This window comes from Schistocerca gregaria, chromosome 5 (assembly GCF_023897955.1).
Source record: "Schistocerca gregaria isolate iqSchGreg1 chromosome 5, iqSchGreg1.2, whole genome shotgun sequence".
Taxonomy (NCBI): Eukaryota; Metazoa; Arthropoda; class Insecta; order Orthoptera; family Acrididae; genus Schistocerca; species Schistocerca gregaria.
The window spans coordinates 94,436,919-94,458,700 of NC_064924.1; the positions used below are offsets into that span (position 1 = coordinate 94,436,919).

The 21,782-nt window shown below is 41.3% G+C and overlaps 1 protein-coding gene across 1 annotated transcript in view; it reads right to left on the bottom strand.

Annotated features, from left to right (window-relative positions):
* LOC126273239 (O-acyltransferase like protein-like) overlaps positions 1–21,782 on the bottom strand; it is a 245,407-nt gene that overhangs the window by 80,789 nt on the left and 142,836 nt on the right. Inside the window, exon 7 of the mRNA XM_049976783.1 lies at positions 4,890–5,058. Coding sequence (XP_049832740.1) covers positions 4,890–5,058 — 169 coding nt within the window. The remainder of the gene's footprint in view (positions 1–4,889; positions 5,059–21,782) is intronic.

Here is a 21,782-nt window from a genome sequence, read left to right on the forward strand (position 1 = left end):
AATTTCTGCTCAATCTTACCATTAGCTCTGTTCTCAGATCACGCCAATAATATTGAAATCCATCCTGCTCTTCTAAATTAAACTTCTTCTCATCACTCAAGATCACTTTATCCCTTTCTGAAAACTATTACATACGTTTTTCAGTAAACTCCAATACAGCCTGTTTATGTTTGGGTGTTAAGAGTAGGATTCTGCAGTCGTTTCTTGAATGAAATACACGGTGACAATTATTGAACTATACAAAAAACGTAAATTGGTTACAAACTACGGCGTGCACACACTTTATTCAACATGTAAACATCACTACAGATATTCCGATTTAGGTTGTGATATACGTTCGATATGCCTGCTATCATTGGCGATGATGTGGCGCAGACGGCGTGCACACACTTTATTCAACATGTAAACATCACTACAGATATTCCGATTTAGGTTGTGATATACGTTCGATATGCCTGCTATCATTGGCGATGATGTGGCGCAGACGAATAGCAAAATTCTGCACGACCCGCTGAAGTGTTGGCACATCGATGATGTCGATGACCTCATGAATGGCTGTTTTCAGCCCAGCAATGGTTTTGAGGTTATTACTGTACACCTTGTCTTTAATATAGCCCCACGAAAAGGAATCGCATGTTTTCAAATCCGGAGAATATGATGGCCAATCGATGCCCAGAATGCGGTCCCCTAAGTGCTCATCCAGGACGTCAAATACTCTCCTGCTTCGACGGAGTCGAGCTTCGTCTTGAAAGAACCACATCTTGTCGAAATGAGGTCCACTTTGGATAATGGGGATGGAATTATCTTCAAAAACCCTCACGTAGCTTTGGGTAGTCACCGTGCCCTCAAGGAATTTCGCACCGATTATTCCGTGACTGGACACTGCACACCACTGAGTCACTCATTGACGGTTAAGAGCCTTCTCGAGTGCGAAATGCCAATTCTCAGTCCCCCATATCCATTAATTTTGGTTATTGACGAACCCATCGCAATGAAAGTAGGCTTCGTCGCTAAACCAAACGAGACAGCGCATACTAATTCTGATCATCCCCCCCCCCCCGGCTAATCGTGCAGTTTGAACGTCCAAAAAGAAACCGTTCACAAATTACGACGATTTTATTCATATGGTCCAATAATCATCACCCTGTGTGTTCATCATGTGACAAAATTTGTCGTCTGGCTGTTACTGGCAACTGTTGAGAGGAATAACGGTCTGTGGCCCTTGCTTTCCGCAGAAGTAACCCTTCCGATGCCTCGGATAATTTTCTGCTATGCGCATATTTCTCTTTCTGTCCATATTATGCACCCAATCTAACGAAATTATCAATAACTGCTCATGACCAGTCAACTTTTTACAATTTGAAGACTTGACAGTCCCATTTCGTCGTACATACCTGTCACTGCTGTCCGTATGACATTGTCACGATTGTGGTTTATGTACACACCACGCAATGTCGCTAATGGTGTCTGTTTCCTGTCTGCAGTAAAGGAAAGTACACACACATACACAAAATACCGCTCAGAGCCGACCGTGTTCCATCCTCCGCCACCTGAGTGATTGATGTCTTGTTATATACTCTCCTACAGTGAAGCAGCACAGAAAGTGGTACAGGCATACGTATTCAGATATAGAGATATGTGAACAGGCAGAAACGGTGCTGTGGTTGGCACCACCTATAGAAGGCAACAAGTGTGTGATGCAGTTTTTAGATCGGTTGTTGCTGATACAATGACCGGTTATAAAGATTTAAGTGAGTTTGAACGTGGTGTTATAGACGGCGCACGAGCGATGGAACACAGCATCTCCGAGTTAGTGATGAAGTGGGGATTTTCCCGTACGGCAATTTCACGAATATACCGCGAATATCAGGAATCCGGTAAAACATCAAATCTCCTGCATCGCTGCGGCCGGAAAACGATCATGCAAGAACGGGACCAATGACGAGTGAAGAGAATCGTTCAACGTGATAGAAGTGCAACCCTTCTGCAAATTGCTGCTGATTTCAATGCTGGGCCATCAACGTCAGAGTGCGAACCATTCAACGAAAGATCATCGATATGCGCTTTCGGAGCTGAAGGCCCAATCGTGTACCCGTGATGATTGCATGACACAAAGCTTTACGCTTCGCCTGGGCCCGTCAACACCCAAATTGGACTGTTGTTTGGAAATATGTTGTCTCGTCGAACGAGCCTCGTTTCAAATTGTATCGAGCGGATGGACGTGTACGTGTACGGAGACAACCTGATGAATCCGCGGATCCTGCATGTGAGCAGGGGACTGTTAAAGCTGGAGGGGACTCTGTAATGTTGTGAGGCACGGGCAGTTGGGGTGATATGGGACCCCTGATACGTCTAGATACGAATCTGACAGGTGACACGTACGTAAGCACCCTGGTATCCTGTCTGATCGCCTGCATCCATTCATGTCCATTGTGCATTGTAACGGACTAGGACAACTCCAGCAGGACAACCCCACGCGTCCAGAATTGCACCAGAGTTGCTCCAGGAACACACCTGTGAGTTTAGATAGTTTCGCTACCCACAAAACTCCCCAGAAATGAACATTATTGAGCATATCTGATATGCTGTTCACAAGAGATCTCCACCCGTTCGTACTCTTACGGATTTATGGACAGCCCTGCATGATTCATGGTGTCAGTTCCCTCCAACACTGCCTCAGACACTAGTCGAGTCCATGCCACGTCGTGTTGCAGCTCTACACAATATTGAGCAGGTGTACCCAGTTTCCACATCTACATCTACATTCATACTCGGCAAGCCACCTGGCGGTGTGTGGCGGAGGGTACCTTGAGAACATCTACCGGTCCTCCTTTCTATTCCAGCTCGTATTGTTCGTAGAGAGAAAGATAGTCGGTATGCCTCTGTGTGGGCTCTAATCTATCTGATTTTATCCTCATGGTCTCTTCGCGAAATAAACGTAGGAGGGAGCAATATACTGCTTGACTTCTCGGTGAAGGTACGTTCTCGAAACTTCAACAAAAGCCCGTACGGAGCTACTGAGCGTCTCTCTTGGAGAGTCTTCCACTGAAGTTTCTCTATCATCTCCGTAACGCTTTCGCGATTACTAAATGATCCTGTCACGAAGCGCGCTGTTCTCCGTTGTATCTTCTCTATCTCTTCTATAAACCCTATATGGTACGGATCCCACACAGGTGAGCGGTATTCAAGTAGTGGGCGAAGACGTGTACTGTAACCTACTTCCTTTGTTTTCGGACTGCATTTCCTTAAGATTCTTCCAATGAATCTCAGTCTGGCATCTGCATTATGGACAATTAATTTTGTATGGTCATTCCATTTTAGATCACTCCTAATGCCTACTACCAGAAATTAACTGCTTCCAGTTGCTGACCTGCTATATTGTAGCTAAATGATAAAGGGTCTTTCGTTCTATGTATTCGCTGCACATTACACTTGTCTACATTGAGTTTCAATTACCATTCCCTGCACCATATGTCAATTCGTTGCAGATCCTCCTGCATTTCAGGACAATTTTCCATTGTTACAACCTCTCGATATACTACAGCATCATCCGCAAAAAGCCTCAGTGAACTTCCGATGTTATCCACAGGAACATTTACGTATATTGTGAGTAGCAACGGTCCTAAGACACTCCCCTGCGGCACACCTGAAATCACTCTTACTTCGGAAGACTTCTCTCCATTGAGAATGACATGCTGCGTTCTGTTATCTAGGAACTCTTCAAACCAGTCACACAGCTGGTCTGATAGTCCATATACTCTTACATTGTTCATTAAACGACTGTGGAGAACTGTATCGAACGCCTTACGTAAGTCAAAAAACACAGCATCTACTTGGGACCCCTTTGGGAGGAGCACACCACAGAACTGCAGAAACGCCTTAGCAAATCTGTATTTGCAATTCGACTGTTAGCAGACATAGGTGACATACAAATGAAAAATCTTGCATACTTTGCCTACTTTCATTCCATAATGTCATATGGTATAATATTTTGGGGTAACTCTTCAAGTCAAACAAAAGTTTTCAGGGTCCAAAAGCGTGTAATACGTATTATTTCTGGAGTAAATTAACGGTCGTCGTGTAGAAACCTCTTCAATGAACTGGGTATGCTACATACTGCCTCTCAGTGTTTTTACTCGTTAATGAAATTTGTCCTAAAGAATATATCTCTTTTTCCAACAAACAGCTCAGTTCATACATACAATACCAGGAACAAAAATGATCTGCACAAGGACTTAAAAACACTTACTTTAGTCCAAAAAGGGGTCCACTACTGAGGAACACTCATTTTCAATAATTTGCCAGCAAACATAAAAAATTTAGTTACAAATAAAGATCAGTTTAAAAGGAGCCTGAAAGAATTACTAGTGGCCAACTCCTTCTACTCCATTGACGAATTTTTTAACAGAAACAAATGATGTATTGTATAGTCTTGTTATTTCAGCTTAAAAAATGATGTATTATGTATAGTCATACTATTAGTATTGTTATTCAGCTTAAAAAAAAAGAATTGACATGTTCCATATCCATGAGGATCTCTTCAGCATGAATCTATGGAACGAAATACTAATCTAATCTAATCTAGCCTATGGCCCTCTGAGTCTCGTGGACGAATAGTGCGAGCTGGGTGTTCACGGTTTCTTTGCATCTTCCATTTGACTGCATTTGTCGGTATACAGTATTTCATAGTGTTGCATATACTCTGTGCACGACTGTTCCAATCGGCAATGTTAATTTTCTTGCGAATATCCATGCTTTTATACTGATTTCGACCAATGTAAAAATAAGGCTCGCAGACAAATGTGCTCCAGGATTGGTAGCCCAATTAACAAATCGAATCAGGCCGTACTTCAGTATCTGTACATGTGATAGGCAGGCAGCCGACTCACGATCTCCTCGGTGGCGACGTAGTTGTTGAGGAAGAGCAGGTTGAGGTGCCAGTGGCGGCGGCACCAGTCCGCCTGTGGCCCGATCGTCTGTCGCCACAGGGGGCCCGCCCCCGCACGCTCCAGCAGCGTCGCGTACACCCCCACCACCGCCAAGTACGCCGGCACCAGCCTGCGCGGTGCCAACACCAAGCCATCACAGATATGAACAGGGTACAGGACTGTAGTGCTGTGGATCTGTGAAAATAGTGGCGCTCATTTGCTGTTAGGTTGGCAGCACTGTACATACAGGTTGTGTTGTTGTTTGGTGTCTCGCGTTGGACCGAGTGAGTACCTTTATAAATATCATAGAGTAAATATCTCTGGAGTGAGCATTCACATGCGCAGAAGAGATTTTGTGTTGTCAACATACATTGCCGGGCTGGTCACGTGTTCTCGGGACGTCGTGTGTTTGTTTGTCCGTATAGCGCCCCGTATATTTGGAATGTCACTACATCCCTAGAATAGACGGATTCTTTTCGTACGTGTAGTGGCGCTGACATTTTAACCGCATTCTTTTGATACCGGGAATAAACCAGGTACGTAACTTTTAATGGCAAGTGATATGGCAAATCTGCTTCTTTGCGATAGGTATCACAGTTCAGATGCAGTCGATTTTTGGTAGTTTTCGGTATGGTAGGGCACTTTATAGTATTACAGAGCCTGACGCACATTTTTGCAGTGATAGTCTTGCAAAACGACTTGACAGTACGCTAGTACTTTTGCAAGTGTCCGAAAAACACCGAATTTGCCACACATTAGCGATTATATCCCTGCTAATTCGTCCTTTTATGTGCTATTTTCTCGTTTTTGCGACCTAAAGCACAATTTTTCTTACTGGTGACACTTTGAAGTATTTATTTAACGCGTTTTACGTACTTGCTTCCAGTTTATTAAGTAAATACTAGACTGAGTAATCTATATACATAATCGACAAGTCACTGATAAATGCATGGAGGATAGTATTTCCTGAAACAACTAACAATTCCCTTTCCTGTTCCGCTAGCAAATTTACGAGAGGAAGCGATTGTTTGTAAGCTTTTGTACGAGCGGTAATATCTATTATATAGTCATAAAATCGTAGAAAAATAGGTCTACAGAATCAAGCCTTAATTATAATGCCTCTCGAAATTTTTAAACATATACAGTGTTTCTTACTAATATGATAACTGTAATTAGAGCTACATGGTATGTACCCATGACAACTTACTATCCCTCCTTTCACATATCGCTATTACACTATCAACAAACGGTGAAACACAACGAAAACTCTTAATATTATAAACTTCAAACGCTACGGAAGCACACACGCACAGCGAAGTCCCAAAAACATGTGACAATCCTTGTTTAATGTTGACAACATGCGCAGAACGCAATTCTCACTCCAGAGATATTTACTCTATGATAAATATACAGGACGAGTCACTAACTATTGCCACCTAGAATAACTCCGAAAGTATGATAGTAGCTGAAATGTTTGTGGGACAAATGTGCATGGAACAACGAAGGCCATAATATGACTGTTTATTGTTGCTAGGTGGCGTCGCGTCAGAGATACGGTCAGCTTTGGTTTTTTATAATGGGATGCTACAGTTTGGTACTTATTTTCTGATAGCGGCTGTAGGGACGAATCCAGTGATGTGTAACAGTAAGGTGTTTGAAGGTCAACGAAGGTCAAAAAAGTGGCATGAACGTCCATTTACAGAAGGTGTTCGAAGTGATGACCATTGGTATGAATGCAGTGCTGCAATCTTCTTATCATGGATTGAGTGGTATTCCTTATCACTTCGGTATTTATCGAAGTACATGCTCTGACAGTTCTCTTTTGCATATCTTCAGGTGTAGTTGGGAACGTCTTTATAAACAATGTCTTTTACAAATCCCCACAAGAAAAAATCCAGAGGCGTCAAGTGTGGCGAACGAGCCGGCCACGACACATCACCTCCGCGTCCAATCCAACGATTTGGGAATTATAATTGCGTACTTGCGCGGCCGGAGTCAGTCGAAATAAAAGTTTTCTGGGTATGGTACCTCCTCATAAAGCAAAAACTACTGCTGCTGGAGAAAAACCAACGTTTCGGCCACGGCTGCAGCGGCCTTCTTCTGGGTCTAATGGTGCGTTCTAGCTATGGAGTGTCCTTTATATTTTGTTGCTACTGTTCACTGCGCACGCCATTACGTCATAATTTTAAAAAGATAGTTAGTTTCATTGGTCACTTAAGGAAGAAGGAAAGGGAACTTTATTTTAATAGGTTGTTGCGGTGGAGGGAGAACGTGACCTCTGTTGTCTATTGGCTCTTGCGTTATGTACCACGATTGGTGGCGACCGTCGAATGAGAAGTTGGCTGCTGTTTACCAACTGCTGGACGTCGGCCGCGCGGCGGCAGCTGTTGGGCTCTGATTGCTGGCAGCCAAGATGGAGCAAGCCTGAGTCCATCCTCCCTGTTCATGTTGTGAGGGGTTTAAGTGTTTCGATGACCTCTCTAATTTTGCGTTTCGTCATAATTGGCTGCTTGGCCAACACACAGGCTTCGCTGAATTTTATTTATTTTCCGCAGTCTTGCTGATGTTCGGCCACTGCGGATTTGTTGTGTTGCCCTAGAGGAATATAACGCTCGTGTTCCCGAATGCGCGTTGCTGTTGGCCTACCAGTCTCGCCGATGTATGCCTCTCCACATTCGCATTCCACCTGGTAAACGCCTACAGTGTGTAATGCATCCACCTTGTATTTGGTGGAGCCTAGCACGTCCTGGATCCTGGGACCACTATAAGAGACAGGCTGCACCCGAACGCGGCGAAGCTGTTTGCCTATTCGGTTTTTGGTGTCCAACTTGCAGCAGCCAACATGAATTTTAAATTGCCCAATAATGCATGTTATGCAAATTAACATTTCCGTGGTTCGTGAATGTAGCCTCGTCAGTAAATGAAATCAAATTAATAAATGTGTCATCCCTCTGAATCTGAAGTTCAGCCCATCGGCAGAATTCCGTAGTAGTTAATTCTTCGTGGAGACTGATATGGCAAGGATTATATTTATGGCAATGTAGAACACGAACAACACTACTCTGGCTCATGCCAGATTCCCTTGAGATTTGACGCGAACTAACACAAGGCTCTCGAACCACAGTGGCAAGAGTACGAATTTCCTTTTCCCCGTTAGTAAATTTCCTTTGCCGGATTGTTTCCGATGCGTTAAAGACCCAGTTGTTCTCAATTTATCATTCACATATTCCAATGTACGACGTGTAGGGTGAGTACGTTGAGGATATCTTTCAGCGTATAAGTCTCTAGCTCTCACTGAATTTCGTTGGCATTCTCCGTAAATGAGGAGCATATCGACTTGTTCTTCAAAGGAATACAGGTTCGCTTGATTCGATGATACTAGTCTTACGGTTCCTTTTTTTTTTTTTTGCGTCAGTCTACTGGCTGGTTTGATGCGGCCCGCCACGAATTCCTTTCCTGTGCTAACCTCTTCATCTCAGAGTATCACTTGCAACCTACGCCCTCAATTATTTGCTTGACGTATTCCAATCTCTGTCTTCCTCTACAGTTTTTGCCCTCTACAGCTCCCTCTAGTACCATGGAAGTCATTCCCTCATGTCTTAGCAGATGTCCGATCATCCTGTCCCTTCTCCTTATCAGTGTTTTCCACATATTCCTTTCCTCTCCGATTCTGCGTAGAACCTCCTCATTCCTTACCTTATCAGTCCACCTAATTTTCAACATTCGTCTATAGCACCACATCTCAAATGCTTCGATTCTCTTCTGTTCCGGTTTTCTCACAGTCCATGTTTCACTACCATACAATTCTAGACGTACATGCTCAGAAATTTCTTCCTCAAATTAAGGCCGGTATTTGATATTGGTAGACTTCTCTTGGCCAGAAATGCCTCTTTTGCCATAGCGAGTCTGCTTTTGATGTCCTCCTTGCTCCGTCCGTCATTGGTTATTTTACTGCCTAGGTAGCAGAATTCCTTAACTTCATTGACTTCGTTACCATCAATCCTGATGTTAAGTTTCTCGCTGTTCTCATTTCTACTACTTCTCATTACCTTCGTCTTTCTCCGATTTACTCTCAAACCATACTGTGTACTCATAAGACTGTTCATTCCGTTCAGCAGATCATTTAATTCTTCTTCACTTTCACTCAGGATAGCAATGTCATCAGCGAATCGTATCATTGATATCCTTTCACCTTGTATTTTATTTCCACTGGTGAACCTTTCTTTTATTTCCATCATTGCTTCCTCGATGTACAGATTGAAGAGTAGGGCGAAAGGCTACAGCCTTGTCTTACACCCTTCTTAATACGAGCACTTCGTTCTTGATCGTCCACTCTTATTATTCCCTCTTGGTTGTTGTACATATTCTATATGACTCGTCTCTCCCTATAGCTTAACCCTACTTTTTTCAGAATCTCGAACAGCTTGCACCATTTTATATTGTCGAAGGCTTTTTCCAGGTCGACAAATCCTATGAACGTGTCTTGATTTTTCTTTAGCCTTACTTCCATTATTATCCGTAACGTCAGAACTGCCTCTCTCGTGCCTTTACTTTTCCTAAAGTCAAACTGATCTTCAACTAGCGCATTATCAACTTTCTTTTCCATTCTTCTGTATATTATTCTTGTAAGCAGCTTCGATGCATGAGCTGTTAAGCTGATTGTGCGATAATTCTCGCACTTGTCAGCTCTTGCCGTCTTCGGAATTGTGTGGATGATGCTTTTCCGAAAGTCAGATGGTATGTCGCCAGACTCATATATTCTACACACCAACGTGAATAGTCGTTTTGTTGCCACTTCCCCTAATGATTTTAGAAATTTTGATGGGATGTTATCTATTCCTTCTGCCTTATTTGACCGTAAGTCCTCCAAAGCTCTTTATAATTCCGATTCTAATACTGAATCCGAATCTCTTCTAAATCGACTCCTGTTTCTTCTTCTATCACATCAGACAAATCTTCACCCTCATAGAGGCTTTCAATGTATTCTTTCGACCTATCTGCTCTCTCCTCTGCATTTAACAGTGGAATTCCTGTTGCACTCTTAATGTTACCACCGTTGCTTTTAATGTCACCAAAGGTTGTTTTGACTTTCCTGTATGCTGAGTCTGTCCTTCCGACAATCATATCTTTTTCGATGTCTTCACATTTTTCCTGCAGCCATTTCGTCTTAGCTTCCCTGCACTTCCTATTTATTTCATTCCTCAGCGACTTGTATTTCTGTATTCCTGATTTTCCCGGAACATGTTTGTACTTCCTCCTTTCATCAATCAACTGAAGTATTTCTTTTGTTACTCATGGTTTCTTCGCAGCTACCTTCTTTGTACTTATGTTTTCCTTCCCAACTTCTGTGATGGCCCTTTTTAGAGATGTCCATTCCTCTTCAACTGTGTTGCCTACTGCGCTATTCCTTATTGCTGTATCTATAGAGTTAGAGAACTTCAAACGTATCTCGTCATTCCTTAGAACTTCCGTATCCCACTTCTTTGAGTATTGATTCTTCGTGACTAATGTCTTGAACTTCAGCCTACTCTTCATCACTACTATATTGTGATCTGAGTCTATATCTGCTCCTGGGTACGCCTTACAATCCAGTATATGATTTCGGAATCTCTGTTTGACCATGATGTAATCTAATTGAAATCTTCCCGTATCTCCCGGTCTTTTCCAAGTATACCTCCTCCTCTTGTGATTCTTGGTATTCGCTATTACTAGCTGAAACTTGTTACAGAACTCAATTAGTCTTTCTCCTCTTTCATTCCTTGTCCCAAGCCCATATTCTCCTGTAACGTTTTCTTCTACTCCTTCCCCTACAACTGCATTCCAGTCGCCCATGACTATTAGATTTTCGTCCCCCTTTACATACTGCATTACCTTTTCATACACTTTCTCTACCTGTTCATCTTCAGCTTGCGACGTCGGCATGTATACCTGAACTATCGTTGTCGGTGTTGGTCTGCTCTCTGCGGTTCCTATTAACGTTGTATTGCGGAACCGTCGAACGGTTTTTACATGTCAATGGCACGTTAGATGGATACGCAGTATTCGGTGAATATTTACTATTTTCATGATATACGAGAGAGAATTGTCAGAACATGTGTATCGATGACTGCCGATGTGATAAGGAATACCTCTCAATCCGTGATAAGAATATTGCAGCACCGCATTGATACCACAGGTCGTCACTTCGGACACCTTCTGTAAATGGACGTTCATGCCGCCTTTGTGACCGTCGTTGACTTTCAAAGACCTTACTGTTACACATAATTGGATTCGTCTCGATAGCCGCTATCAGGAAATAAGTACCACACTATAGCATCCCATTAAAAAAACCAACGAAGTTGACATTCATATCTCCGAAGCGATTCCACAGAGAAACAAAATACCAACGTCATATTATGCCCCCCATTGTCCCATGCCACACTTGTCCCACGAACTTTTCAGCTCCTATCATACTTGAAGAATTATTCTTGGTGGCAATAGTTAGTGACTCACCCTGTATAATAGTGAAGTATTGTCAAACTTACGGTTGTAGACAACTCCAGAGGAAAGGAAGTGAAGTTCATTTTCATACGCAAATTACATTTTTATTTAGATTTCAGAACTACACTGACGGGGAAAGAATCACAACACCAAAAACTAATTAATGTAGAGTGATGAAGTTTCGGGAATACATTTGTCTAGCTAACATATTTCAGTCTACATCTACGTGGATACCCTGCAAATCACATTTAAGTGCCTGGCAGGGGGTTCATCGAACCACCTTCACAATAATTCTCTATTATTCCAATCTCCTGCAGAGCGCGGGAAAAAACGAACACCTGTACCTTTCCGTGCGAGCTCTGATTTCTCTTATTTTATTTTGGTGATCGTTTCTCCCGATGAAGATCTGCGTCAACAAAATAGTTTCGCTTTAGGAGGACACAGCTGGTGATTGAAATTTCATGTGAAGTTTCCGCCGAAACGAAAAACGCTTTTGTTTTTATGTCCTCCACCCCAAATCGTGTATCATTTCAGTGACACTCTCTCCCCTATTTCGCGATAATAAAAAACATGGTGCCCTTCTTTGATTTCTTTCGATGTACTCCGTCAGCCCTATCTGATAAGGATCCCACACCGCACAGCAGTATTCTAAAAGAGGAAGGACAAGCGTGGTGTAGGCAGTCTCTTTAGTAGATCTGTTACATTTCCTAACTGTCCTGCCAATGAAACGCAGTCTTTGCTAAGCCTTCCACACGGCATTTTATTTGTGTCCCTACCAATTTACGTTGTTCGTAACTGCAATTCCTGGTATTTAGTTGAATTTACGGCCTTTAGATTTGATTGATTTATCGTGTAGCCGAAGTTCAACGGATTCCTTTTACCACTCATGTGGATTCTGCTAAGTCTTTCTGTTCGTTATTTGGGGTCAACTGCAAATTTTTGCACCATACAGATATCTTTTCTAAATTGTTTCGCAATTTGATTTGAACAACTGATGACTTTACTAGTCGATAAACGACAGCATCATCCGCAAACAACCAGCTCAAATTGTTTCCTAAATCGTTTACATAGATAAGGAACAGCAGAGGGCCTATAGTACTACCTTGGGGAACCTCAGAAAACGCTTCTGTTTTAGTCGATGACTTTCCTTCAGTTACTACGAACTGTGACCTCTCTGACAGGAAATCACGAATCCAGTCACATAACTGAGAAGATATTCCATAAGCACGCAATTTCACTACAAGTCGCTTGTGTGGTACACAGTCAAAAGCATTCTGGAAATCTGGAAATACGGAATCAATTTGAAATCCCTTGTCAGTAGCACTCAACACTTCGTGTGAGTAAAGACCTAGTAGCGTATCACAAGAACGATGTTTTCTAAATCCTTATTGAGTGTGTGTCAATAGACCGTTTTCTTCGAAGTATTTCATAATGTTCGAACACAATATATGTTCCAAAATCCTGCTGCATATCGACGTTAACTATATGGGCCTGTCATTTAGTGGATTATTATTACTAACTTTTTTGGAATACTGGTGTGACCTGTGCAACTTTCCAGTCTTTGCGTACGGATCAGTGATTAACACTGCAAGATTACAAGCGCGAAACACGTCTTTACAAATGTGGACTGCTGCTACATTAGTAGCAGGTTTATCAGCCAGAATGCTGAATGCAAACATGCAGGCGTTCATGCATTGTGCCACACAGTTTCCGGATGTCAGTTTGAGGCATGGAGTTCCACGCCTGTTGCACTTGGGCTGTCATCATGGGGACGGTTAACGCTGTTTGTGGATGACACTGGCGTTATCGTCCGATGATGTCTCGTATGTCCTCGGCTGGTGCCAGACCTGGTAACATGTTGAGTTACAACAGCGGTAAGTGGTCGAGCGTTATCCTGTTGGAAAACACCCTCTGGAATGCTGTTCAGGAATGTCATCACAACAAGTCGAATCACCTGACAGACGCACAAATTTGCAGTCAGGTCGTGAGCGATAACCACGAAAGTGCTCCCGTTGTCATACGAAATCGCACCCCAGACAGTAACTCGAGGTGTAAGTCCTGCGCGTATAGCACGCAGACTGGATGTTTGCAGGCACTCGACTGGTCTTATTCTTCTACTCAATAAGCTGCCATCGTTGGCCCGAGGTAGAATCCGCTTTCACCAGAAAACACAACAGATCTCCATCCTGCCCCACAGTGAGCTCTCATCTGATTCCACACTGAAGTCGCAAATGGCGGTGGTTTGAGATCAGTTGAATGCACTCTGCAGGGCGTGTGGCACGGAAGTGTCCTTGAAGTAACCTATTTGCATCAATTTATTATGTCACTGTAGTCCCAACTGCTGCTCAGATTGCTGCGGCGGATACAGTACGATGCCGCAGAGTCAAACGCCGAACACAGTAGTCTTCCCTCTCGGTATCGATACGTGGTCGTCCAGAGACCGTACATTCCCGTGACCTTCGGTGCCAGCAGTCACGTACAATGGCCACATTCCTGCTAAGTCTTTCTGCAATATTACAGAAGGAACATCAAGCTTCTCCTAGCCCTATTACACGATCTCCTTCAAACTCAGTGATATGCCAATAATGGCGTGGTTACGCCTTAAAGGCACTATTGACTGACATCACTTCCATTGTCAAAGGTAACCAATGCTCGCAACCGTTACAACGTGTATTTGAATCAAACCTGACTCACTTCCTCATGGGGCGCAACTAGCCCCACTCTTCTGCGACTGACGCGAAATTTGAATATCCACTGTCTTTCAGATGTAGAAACACGCCTTCCAACTTTCGTTTATATTGCACATCTGCTTCTTGGTATTGTGACTGTTTTTCGTCAGTGCATTTTGTTTTCCTTGCCAATCGTTTTGTAACCCGTCTGTCTTATTTTCTATATGGTTGCCTGCATTTTACTGTAATATGGTTATCTTGCTCCAGGTGAGCATGATACAACAGACTTTTACGAATTTTATCCAGTCCTTGCTTTGTTTGATATATTTTCATTAGATTGTTCTCCATGTCTCTTTTTAGAACATGAGCCATTTACTATGGTCATATCTTTCATTTAAACACTCTTATTTCGACTACTGTTCCTTTTAAGGACGCTTTAATACAACATGAGTGAGAGTGATGGAGACATCTAATAATCTCTACAGTTCACTTTAAATGATTTGATCATGAGTGCATATTGTGTACTCCATTCTATTGAGGGTTATTGCCTGTTTCGTATATTTAGTACCTAAACGCCAATGGTGTTGCACATTGACTTCACTGGATCTCTTGTTCAATTTTTTATTTTAATTTTTCCTCCAGTTTTGTTTTATCTCTTCAGGCGTTCCTGATGCAGTTTCAGTGATGTGACAGAGATTGTACTGATAAAGGATTACTCTACAGCTGCTGCGCCTACCGACTTTCGTTTATGTCGCACAACTCTAGCTTGGTGTTGCGATTTTTTTTGTCTGTGTAGTATATCTACCGCGTTGCATTTAATGTATTAATTGCACTAGTGTAGACGGTACTTCCCTTATTCAATTCCATATCTGCCTCTTGTTTGTGCAATTTCCATTTACTTAGCCGGATATTTTAAAATTATGGGTGCAAGCTATTCAGAGAGATAAATGGTCCCCTACTGCGTACAGTACAATATGCAGCCGACACGTCACGGAAACAAGCTGGTTGCAAGGAGACAATTGGTTTAAAAACAGCCCGTTGCTAGTCAAGTAAGTTAAAATGTTACAAGCATTTATGTTGTAATTGTATCAACAAAATAATAGTTAACAGCATTTGCCTTTGAAGAATTTATTGTGAACATACTTAAGAAGCTGTAATAATTATGAACTACTGTGTTGGCAAAATTGAAATGCTCACTTCTTGCAGAATCAATATCTGGCAAATATGCATTTGATAAAGTTCATTGATGCACTTGACGTAAACTAAGGAACACAGACAACGCTACTTTCATCAATAAAAATAAATTTGCGGAAGAAAATAAGATTTCAAATGGCTGTCACCCGAAGAACGAAAAATGTCTCAACGACGATCGAATTGACTCATGAACACAACAAAAAAGAATACAATAATACCGATGTGGAGAATCATTTGAAATTTAATTTTGCATGTTATTATTAACCGGTTGAAGAACAGTGTGTCACAAACAAAACAGAAGATAATATTCTGATACCAAGAAACAATATGCTCTGACGTCATATCTGACGCTAAATTATTGTTCGCCTAAAGCTTACAGATATTTAAGATCATTATTTTGTGTGGGCCACAAAACTGAATGCGATATTAGACTTATATCAAGGGCTAACTCGAAAATTGTAACTACCAAAGTCCAGGGAAAAAACTCTTCTACGCGACAGAAGCTAACAAAAATCATTTTGTTTTCAAATGTGTTGTAAAAACAAAAAATAAAAATAAATGTTGAATTGAATATTGTTTACTTTTAAATTTTGTTCATCCTTTTCCACAAAAAAAGCTAGAGCAAACGATTAGACATTTTCCAATGTTAAATTCTTTGTAAGAACATTATGTATTTTATTTCGAATTAAGCTTTTCGAGCTTGTAATGTGACATCTGATAAACGTTAAACTAAGTTACAAAAAAGTTATGTCTTCCAGGAATTTTCACTTTACAGTTTTTTAGATAATGAAGAGGTCAGTGTGTAGAAAGTATTTACTTCTCAATAGCACTTTACAACTAGAGGGTTTCAGAGGAAGCTTAGGGAACGGTTGACAAGAACAGCGGTCAGGAATACAGTAGAAAAGAATGGTTAGGGTTGAGAGATGAAATAGCAAAGGCAGCGGAGGGTCAAGTAGGTAAAAAGCGAGGGCTAGAAATCCTTGGGTAAAGGAAGATATACTGAATTTAATCGATGAAAGGAGAAAGCATAAAAATGCAATAAATGAAGCATTCAAAAAGAAATACAAACGGCTAAAAAAGATCGACAGGTAGTCCAAAATGGCTCAGCAGGAATGATTGGAGGACAAATGTAAGAATGTAGAAGCAAATATCACAAGAGATACGATAGACGCCGCTACAGGAAAATTAAAGAGATCTTTGGAGAAAAGAGAACCACCTGTGTAAATGTCAAGAGCTCAGATGGGAAATCAGCTCTAAGCAAAGAAGGGAAAGCAGAAAGATGGAAGGAGTATGTAAGGGGTCTATACAAGGGCGATGTAGTTGAGGGCAATGTTATTGAAATGGAAGAGGACGTAGATCAAGATAAGATGGGAGATATGATACTGCGTGAGGAATTTGACAGAGCTCTGAAAGACCTGAGTAGAAAGAAGGCCTCCTGGGAGTAGACGACATTCCGTTAGAATTGCTGATAGCCTTGGGAGATCCAGGGCCTGACTAAACACTTCCATCTGGTGAGCGAGACGTATGAGACAGGCGAAATACCCTCACACTTCAAGAAGAATATAACAATCCCAATTCCAAAGAAATCAGGCGCTGACAGGTGCGAAAATTAGCGAACTGTCAGTTCAATAATTCACGGATGCAAAATAACTAACACGTGTCCTTTACAAAAGAATGGAAAAACTGGTAGAAGTTGACCTCGGGGAAGATCAGTTTGGATTCCGGAGGAATGTAGGAAAACGCGAGGCAATACCATCCTACGACTTCTCATAGAAGATAGATTAAGGAAAGACAAACATACATATATAGCATTTGTAGACTTAGAGAAAGCTTTTGACAATGATAACTGGAATACCATCTTTCAAATTCTAAAGGTGGAAGGGGTAAAATAAAGGGACCGAAAGGCTGTTTACAATTTCTACAGAAACCAGATAGCGGTTATAAGAGTCGAGGGACATGAAAGGGAAGCTGTGGTTGAGAAGAGTGTCAGGCAGGATTGTAGCTTATCCCCGATGTTATTCAGTCTGTATATTGAGCAAGCAGGAAAGGAAACCAAAGAAAAATTTGGAGTAGGAATTAAAGTTCGGGCAAAATAAATGAAAACTTTAAGGGTTGCTGATGACATCGTAATTCTGTCAGAGACGGCAGAGGACTTGGAAGAGCAGTTGAACGGAATGGACTGTGTCCTGAAAGGAAAGTATAAGATGAACATCAACAAAAACAAAACAAGGATAATGGAATGTAGTAGAATTAAATCAGGGGATAGTAATGGAATTAGTTTAGGAAATGAGGCACTTAAATAGTAGTGCAGCAAAACAACTGATGATAGCCGAAGTAGAGAAGATATAAAATGTAGACTGGCAATGGCAAGGAAAGCGTTTCTGAAGAAGAGAAATTTATTAACATCGAGTATTGATTTAAATGTAAGGAAGTCCTTTCGGAAAGTATTTGTATGGAGTGTAGCTATGTATGAAAGTGAAACATCGACGATAAATAGTTTATACAAGAAGAGAATAGAACCTTTTGAAATATGAAGATTAGATGGGTTGATCACCTAACTAATGAGGAGGTAGTGTTTAGAATTGGGGAGGAGAGAAATTTGTGGTACAATCTGATTAAAAGAAGGGATCGATTGGTAGGACACATTCTGAGGCAACACGGGAGCACCAATTTAGAATTTGGGGGAAGCATGGGGAGTAATAATCGTAGAAGGAGACCAAGAGATGAATACAGTAAGCTGATTCAGATGGACGTAGGTTGCTCGATTGACAGATCACTCATGCCAAAAAGACATATTTAACATACAATGTGATACATTATTCCTATGGTATCTGAAAGTGAATTTTAGACATCTACATGCAAATCATATGTATACTGACAACTGGATAGACAGAGACAGAGACCAATGTGGCGGGCAAAGATATCGAACGTAACGACTTCGTAATACACAGTACTACCTTCAATTTATCCTTGATATCATTGGATATGCCAGGGGCTCCTTTACCACACGCCCCACACTGGCTCCGGCGGTACTCGCAGTAAACCGCCAGATTCGAGTTCACACTCGCAACTAAAGTGGCGCCACTTCTAGTGGCATTATGTCGTAGACTGCCGTTCACACAGGATGTGGAGGCACAGTTATCAATTTGAGATCAGATGAGATGATTTGGGCAAATATTCAAGGGATAGTGCACGCCATTGCCTTAAAACTGAGGCAAGAGTTAATACAAATGAAAGAAAACCCATATTGTAGACCTGGGAATGGATTTCATGTACGTATAAACACACTTGTAAAAAAAAAGAAGAAGAAGAAGAACACTCGAGCATGAAAATGCTGGCTGCTATGACGAACCAACTAAAAACTGGATTGTAAATATCACCTGGAGACGCACCATTTTCCCGAAATTTTAGAAAATCATTGTATTTGTTACTGAAGGCTTTTTGAATATATCAGCAATTATTACATCGCACTCACGTGCTACTTCTCACATACAATACGCAGTTTCTACAGCGCGTGGTCTCTGAAAGCTTACCATACGACACGCTCTTTAGGGTTCTGTACTTCATCTGGTGTAAACGGAACCCTTATAGGAGTACTTTTTTGTCTGACCGACTGTTCAAAATCCTTTTCCTCAGGATCGGGTAGACGTATAAAGTTGTGTATGTCGCATACTTAGGTCAATATTTTATTTATTTATTTAGTTAACCTGGCAAGATTGGGGCCAACAGGCCCTCTCTTACATCTAACCAGGCATTCTACTTATTTTACAGTCATATGTTTTAGTAGGCATGTTAAACTGCATCTAATACAAAAACTGAAATAAACAAAAACAAAGTCACAGTTGGAAAAATACATACACATAGAGTATATTCGTAGATGATAAGTAATGTTATAATTAGACATTATGAAAGAGACAGATTTTAGATAGGAGTGCTAGCAGCAGGGAGTATGAGGGAGGCTGATGGTGAAGAGAGGAGAAGAATAGAGACATGATGTAACATAATTAAGGAAATATAAAGGAAAAGAAGACTGCGTAGTTAATAGAGATAGATGAAGAGGAAGAAGAGAAAGGAGCAAGATAGAAGACACTAGCTTTGCTATTTGACAGAGGAGAGGATTGGCCTTGTACATTACTTTTGTGGAAAACATGAGGGTGATAGTAGGAAATGCTTCAACTTCTTCTTAAAAGCAGCAGGGGATTGAAATTTGCGCAAGGTAAGGGTCAGTTTGTTTCAGAGGCGGACAGCGGCAACTGAGAAGGAGTTTGCATAAGTTTTTGTTTTGTGAGTGGGCACAGTTAGGATACTAAATGAGAGTGACCTCGTGTTTCGATTATGATGGCATGAAAGGTTCTTAATCTCTGAAGCAAGACACTGGGGTGCTTGCGCGACGAGGAGTCGGTGAAGTAGACATAGAGTGTGGTAGTCACGCAATTTGTCAGGCCGCAGCGACCCTAGCTGGGTGTATGAAGCACTAACATGATTATATCGGCGAATGTTGCAGGTGTAACGCACACAGCTATTCATAGTTAGTTCTATCCGTCGGTTGTTTTCACTACTCATGCCTTGTTGAATTACATCACAATAGTGGAGGTTCGGTAGAACGAGTGCTTGCACGAGCTGGCGTTTCAAGTCCTGTGGAAGTACGTTCCGAAACTTTTTGAGGGCATAGAGACAAGCGGACGTCTTCCGGCACACTGCGGCTGTATTCTCCGCCCAGTTGAGATGCTCATCCAAAGTTACACCCAAGTTCTTAACTCTTTTCTGATACGGTATTGGAATACCGTTGAGCAGAATAGAAGGCAGCCGTTCGCGGAAATCTGAACTTATTAATTTCTGATACGCTATTTTTGCATTTAGTTCAAGCCCGAGGTTTTTTGCCCATGTCACTACTGAAGACAGATCATCATTCATCTGAGCGATTGCAGTGTTTACGTCTTCAGGTCTGACGCTTAGGTAGAGCTGGAGGTCGTAGGCACAGAAATGATATTTACAGGAGGACAGAACCGACGAAATATCGTTGACATATAAAGAAAACAAAAGTGGTTCTAACACTGATCCTTGTGTCACTCTAGAGGAGACATGTTTCCAGGAAGATTTTTCATTTACGCAGACAACATATTGCTGTCTGTCTTTTAAGCAGCTTTCAAACCACCTCATTGCACTATCTGGGAAATTAAGCTGTTGCATTTTTCTGAGCAATATGTCAAAGTTAACAGTATCAAAACCTTTGTTGAAATCTAGTAACGTCAATATTGTTGACTTTCGGCTGTCAGTGGCATATATCAGGTCATCAGTTACTTTAATTAGAGCTGTGTTTGTGCTGTGATGTTTACGGAAACCGGTCTATAGTCCTTTAGTGATATAAAAATATTAGGCTTTTAAGTCAATGCAATCAAAAGATGCAGCCATTTATGTCACATGATTTGATACTCGCAGATTCATACATCAAGGCCTACACAGTAGTTCCTGTTGACATATAATCATGGAATTTTCCAAGAAACAATGTTTCACTGCACAACTAAAGGAGAAATCCTAAAAACGCGAATTTCTAATGATATCACACGAAAAAACTAATTTTTTGTCATTTGTTACCTGACTTTCTGGGTCTGTCTGCCATTCTGTTAATCCCCCTTTCTCTCAGGTATGGGTGCACACATCAAGTTGAAATGGACGTCACGTACTGAGGTCTTTAGTTCTTATACGGTTTACAAATATTAAGCTGGCGATTTATCCGGTAATAAACAAGCAACCAGTCGCTTTTCTACAATTTATTCGATCATGAACCTTATCAGATGGAGGTGTTACAAGAACATTATGCTGGCGACCAAGTGGAGTTAGATGCAGTGTTAGTGCTGCTGGCTGGAATGACCGAAACGTAGTAACGTTTCCGAAACCAAAAGCTTTCAACCTTTTAGCTACTTACAGTGCACTGCCTTGTAGTATCCTTATCAGATCTCTTCCTATAACGTACAATATTAAACTATGTTCACAAATACACACAGTATTTAGCTCCACTTGGTCTTACGCTGATTCACAGAAAGTAGACACTGGATGTTTTTGCAAAGAATATGGAAATGATAGACATAGCATAGCTACATCATGGTCTTTGGCAAGAGATACGATGTATTACAGAGAAAATATTACTAGTACAGGTATTATATTTCAGTAAATTTTGCTAGCATCAGAAGTGTTTTTATATTGGCAAAAAAAATTTAATATGAATTAACAGTCATACAACAGGTACACAAATAGAGCGGAATATTTACTACATAATTAAAAACTTGTTGTAGGTTCTTTATAAAAGAAATTCCAGTTTTTACTTTCTGTGTGAATCAATTTAAAACCAAGTGGAGCTAAATACTGTGTACATTTGTGTATATATCTTAATACTCTACATTATAGGAAGAGATCTCATATGGACACAACAAGGCAGTGTACTGTAAGTACCTAAAACATAGAAAGCTTTCGGGTTCGTAAACGTTTCGTCACCAATTACTAAATTTCCATC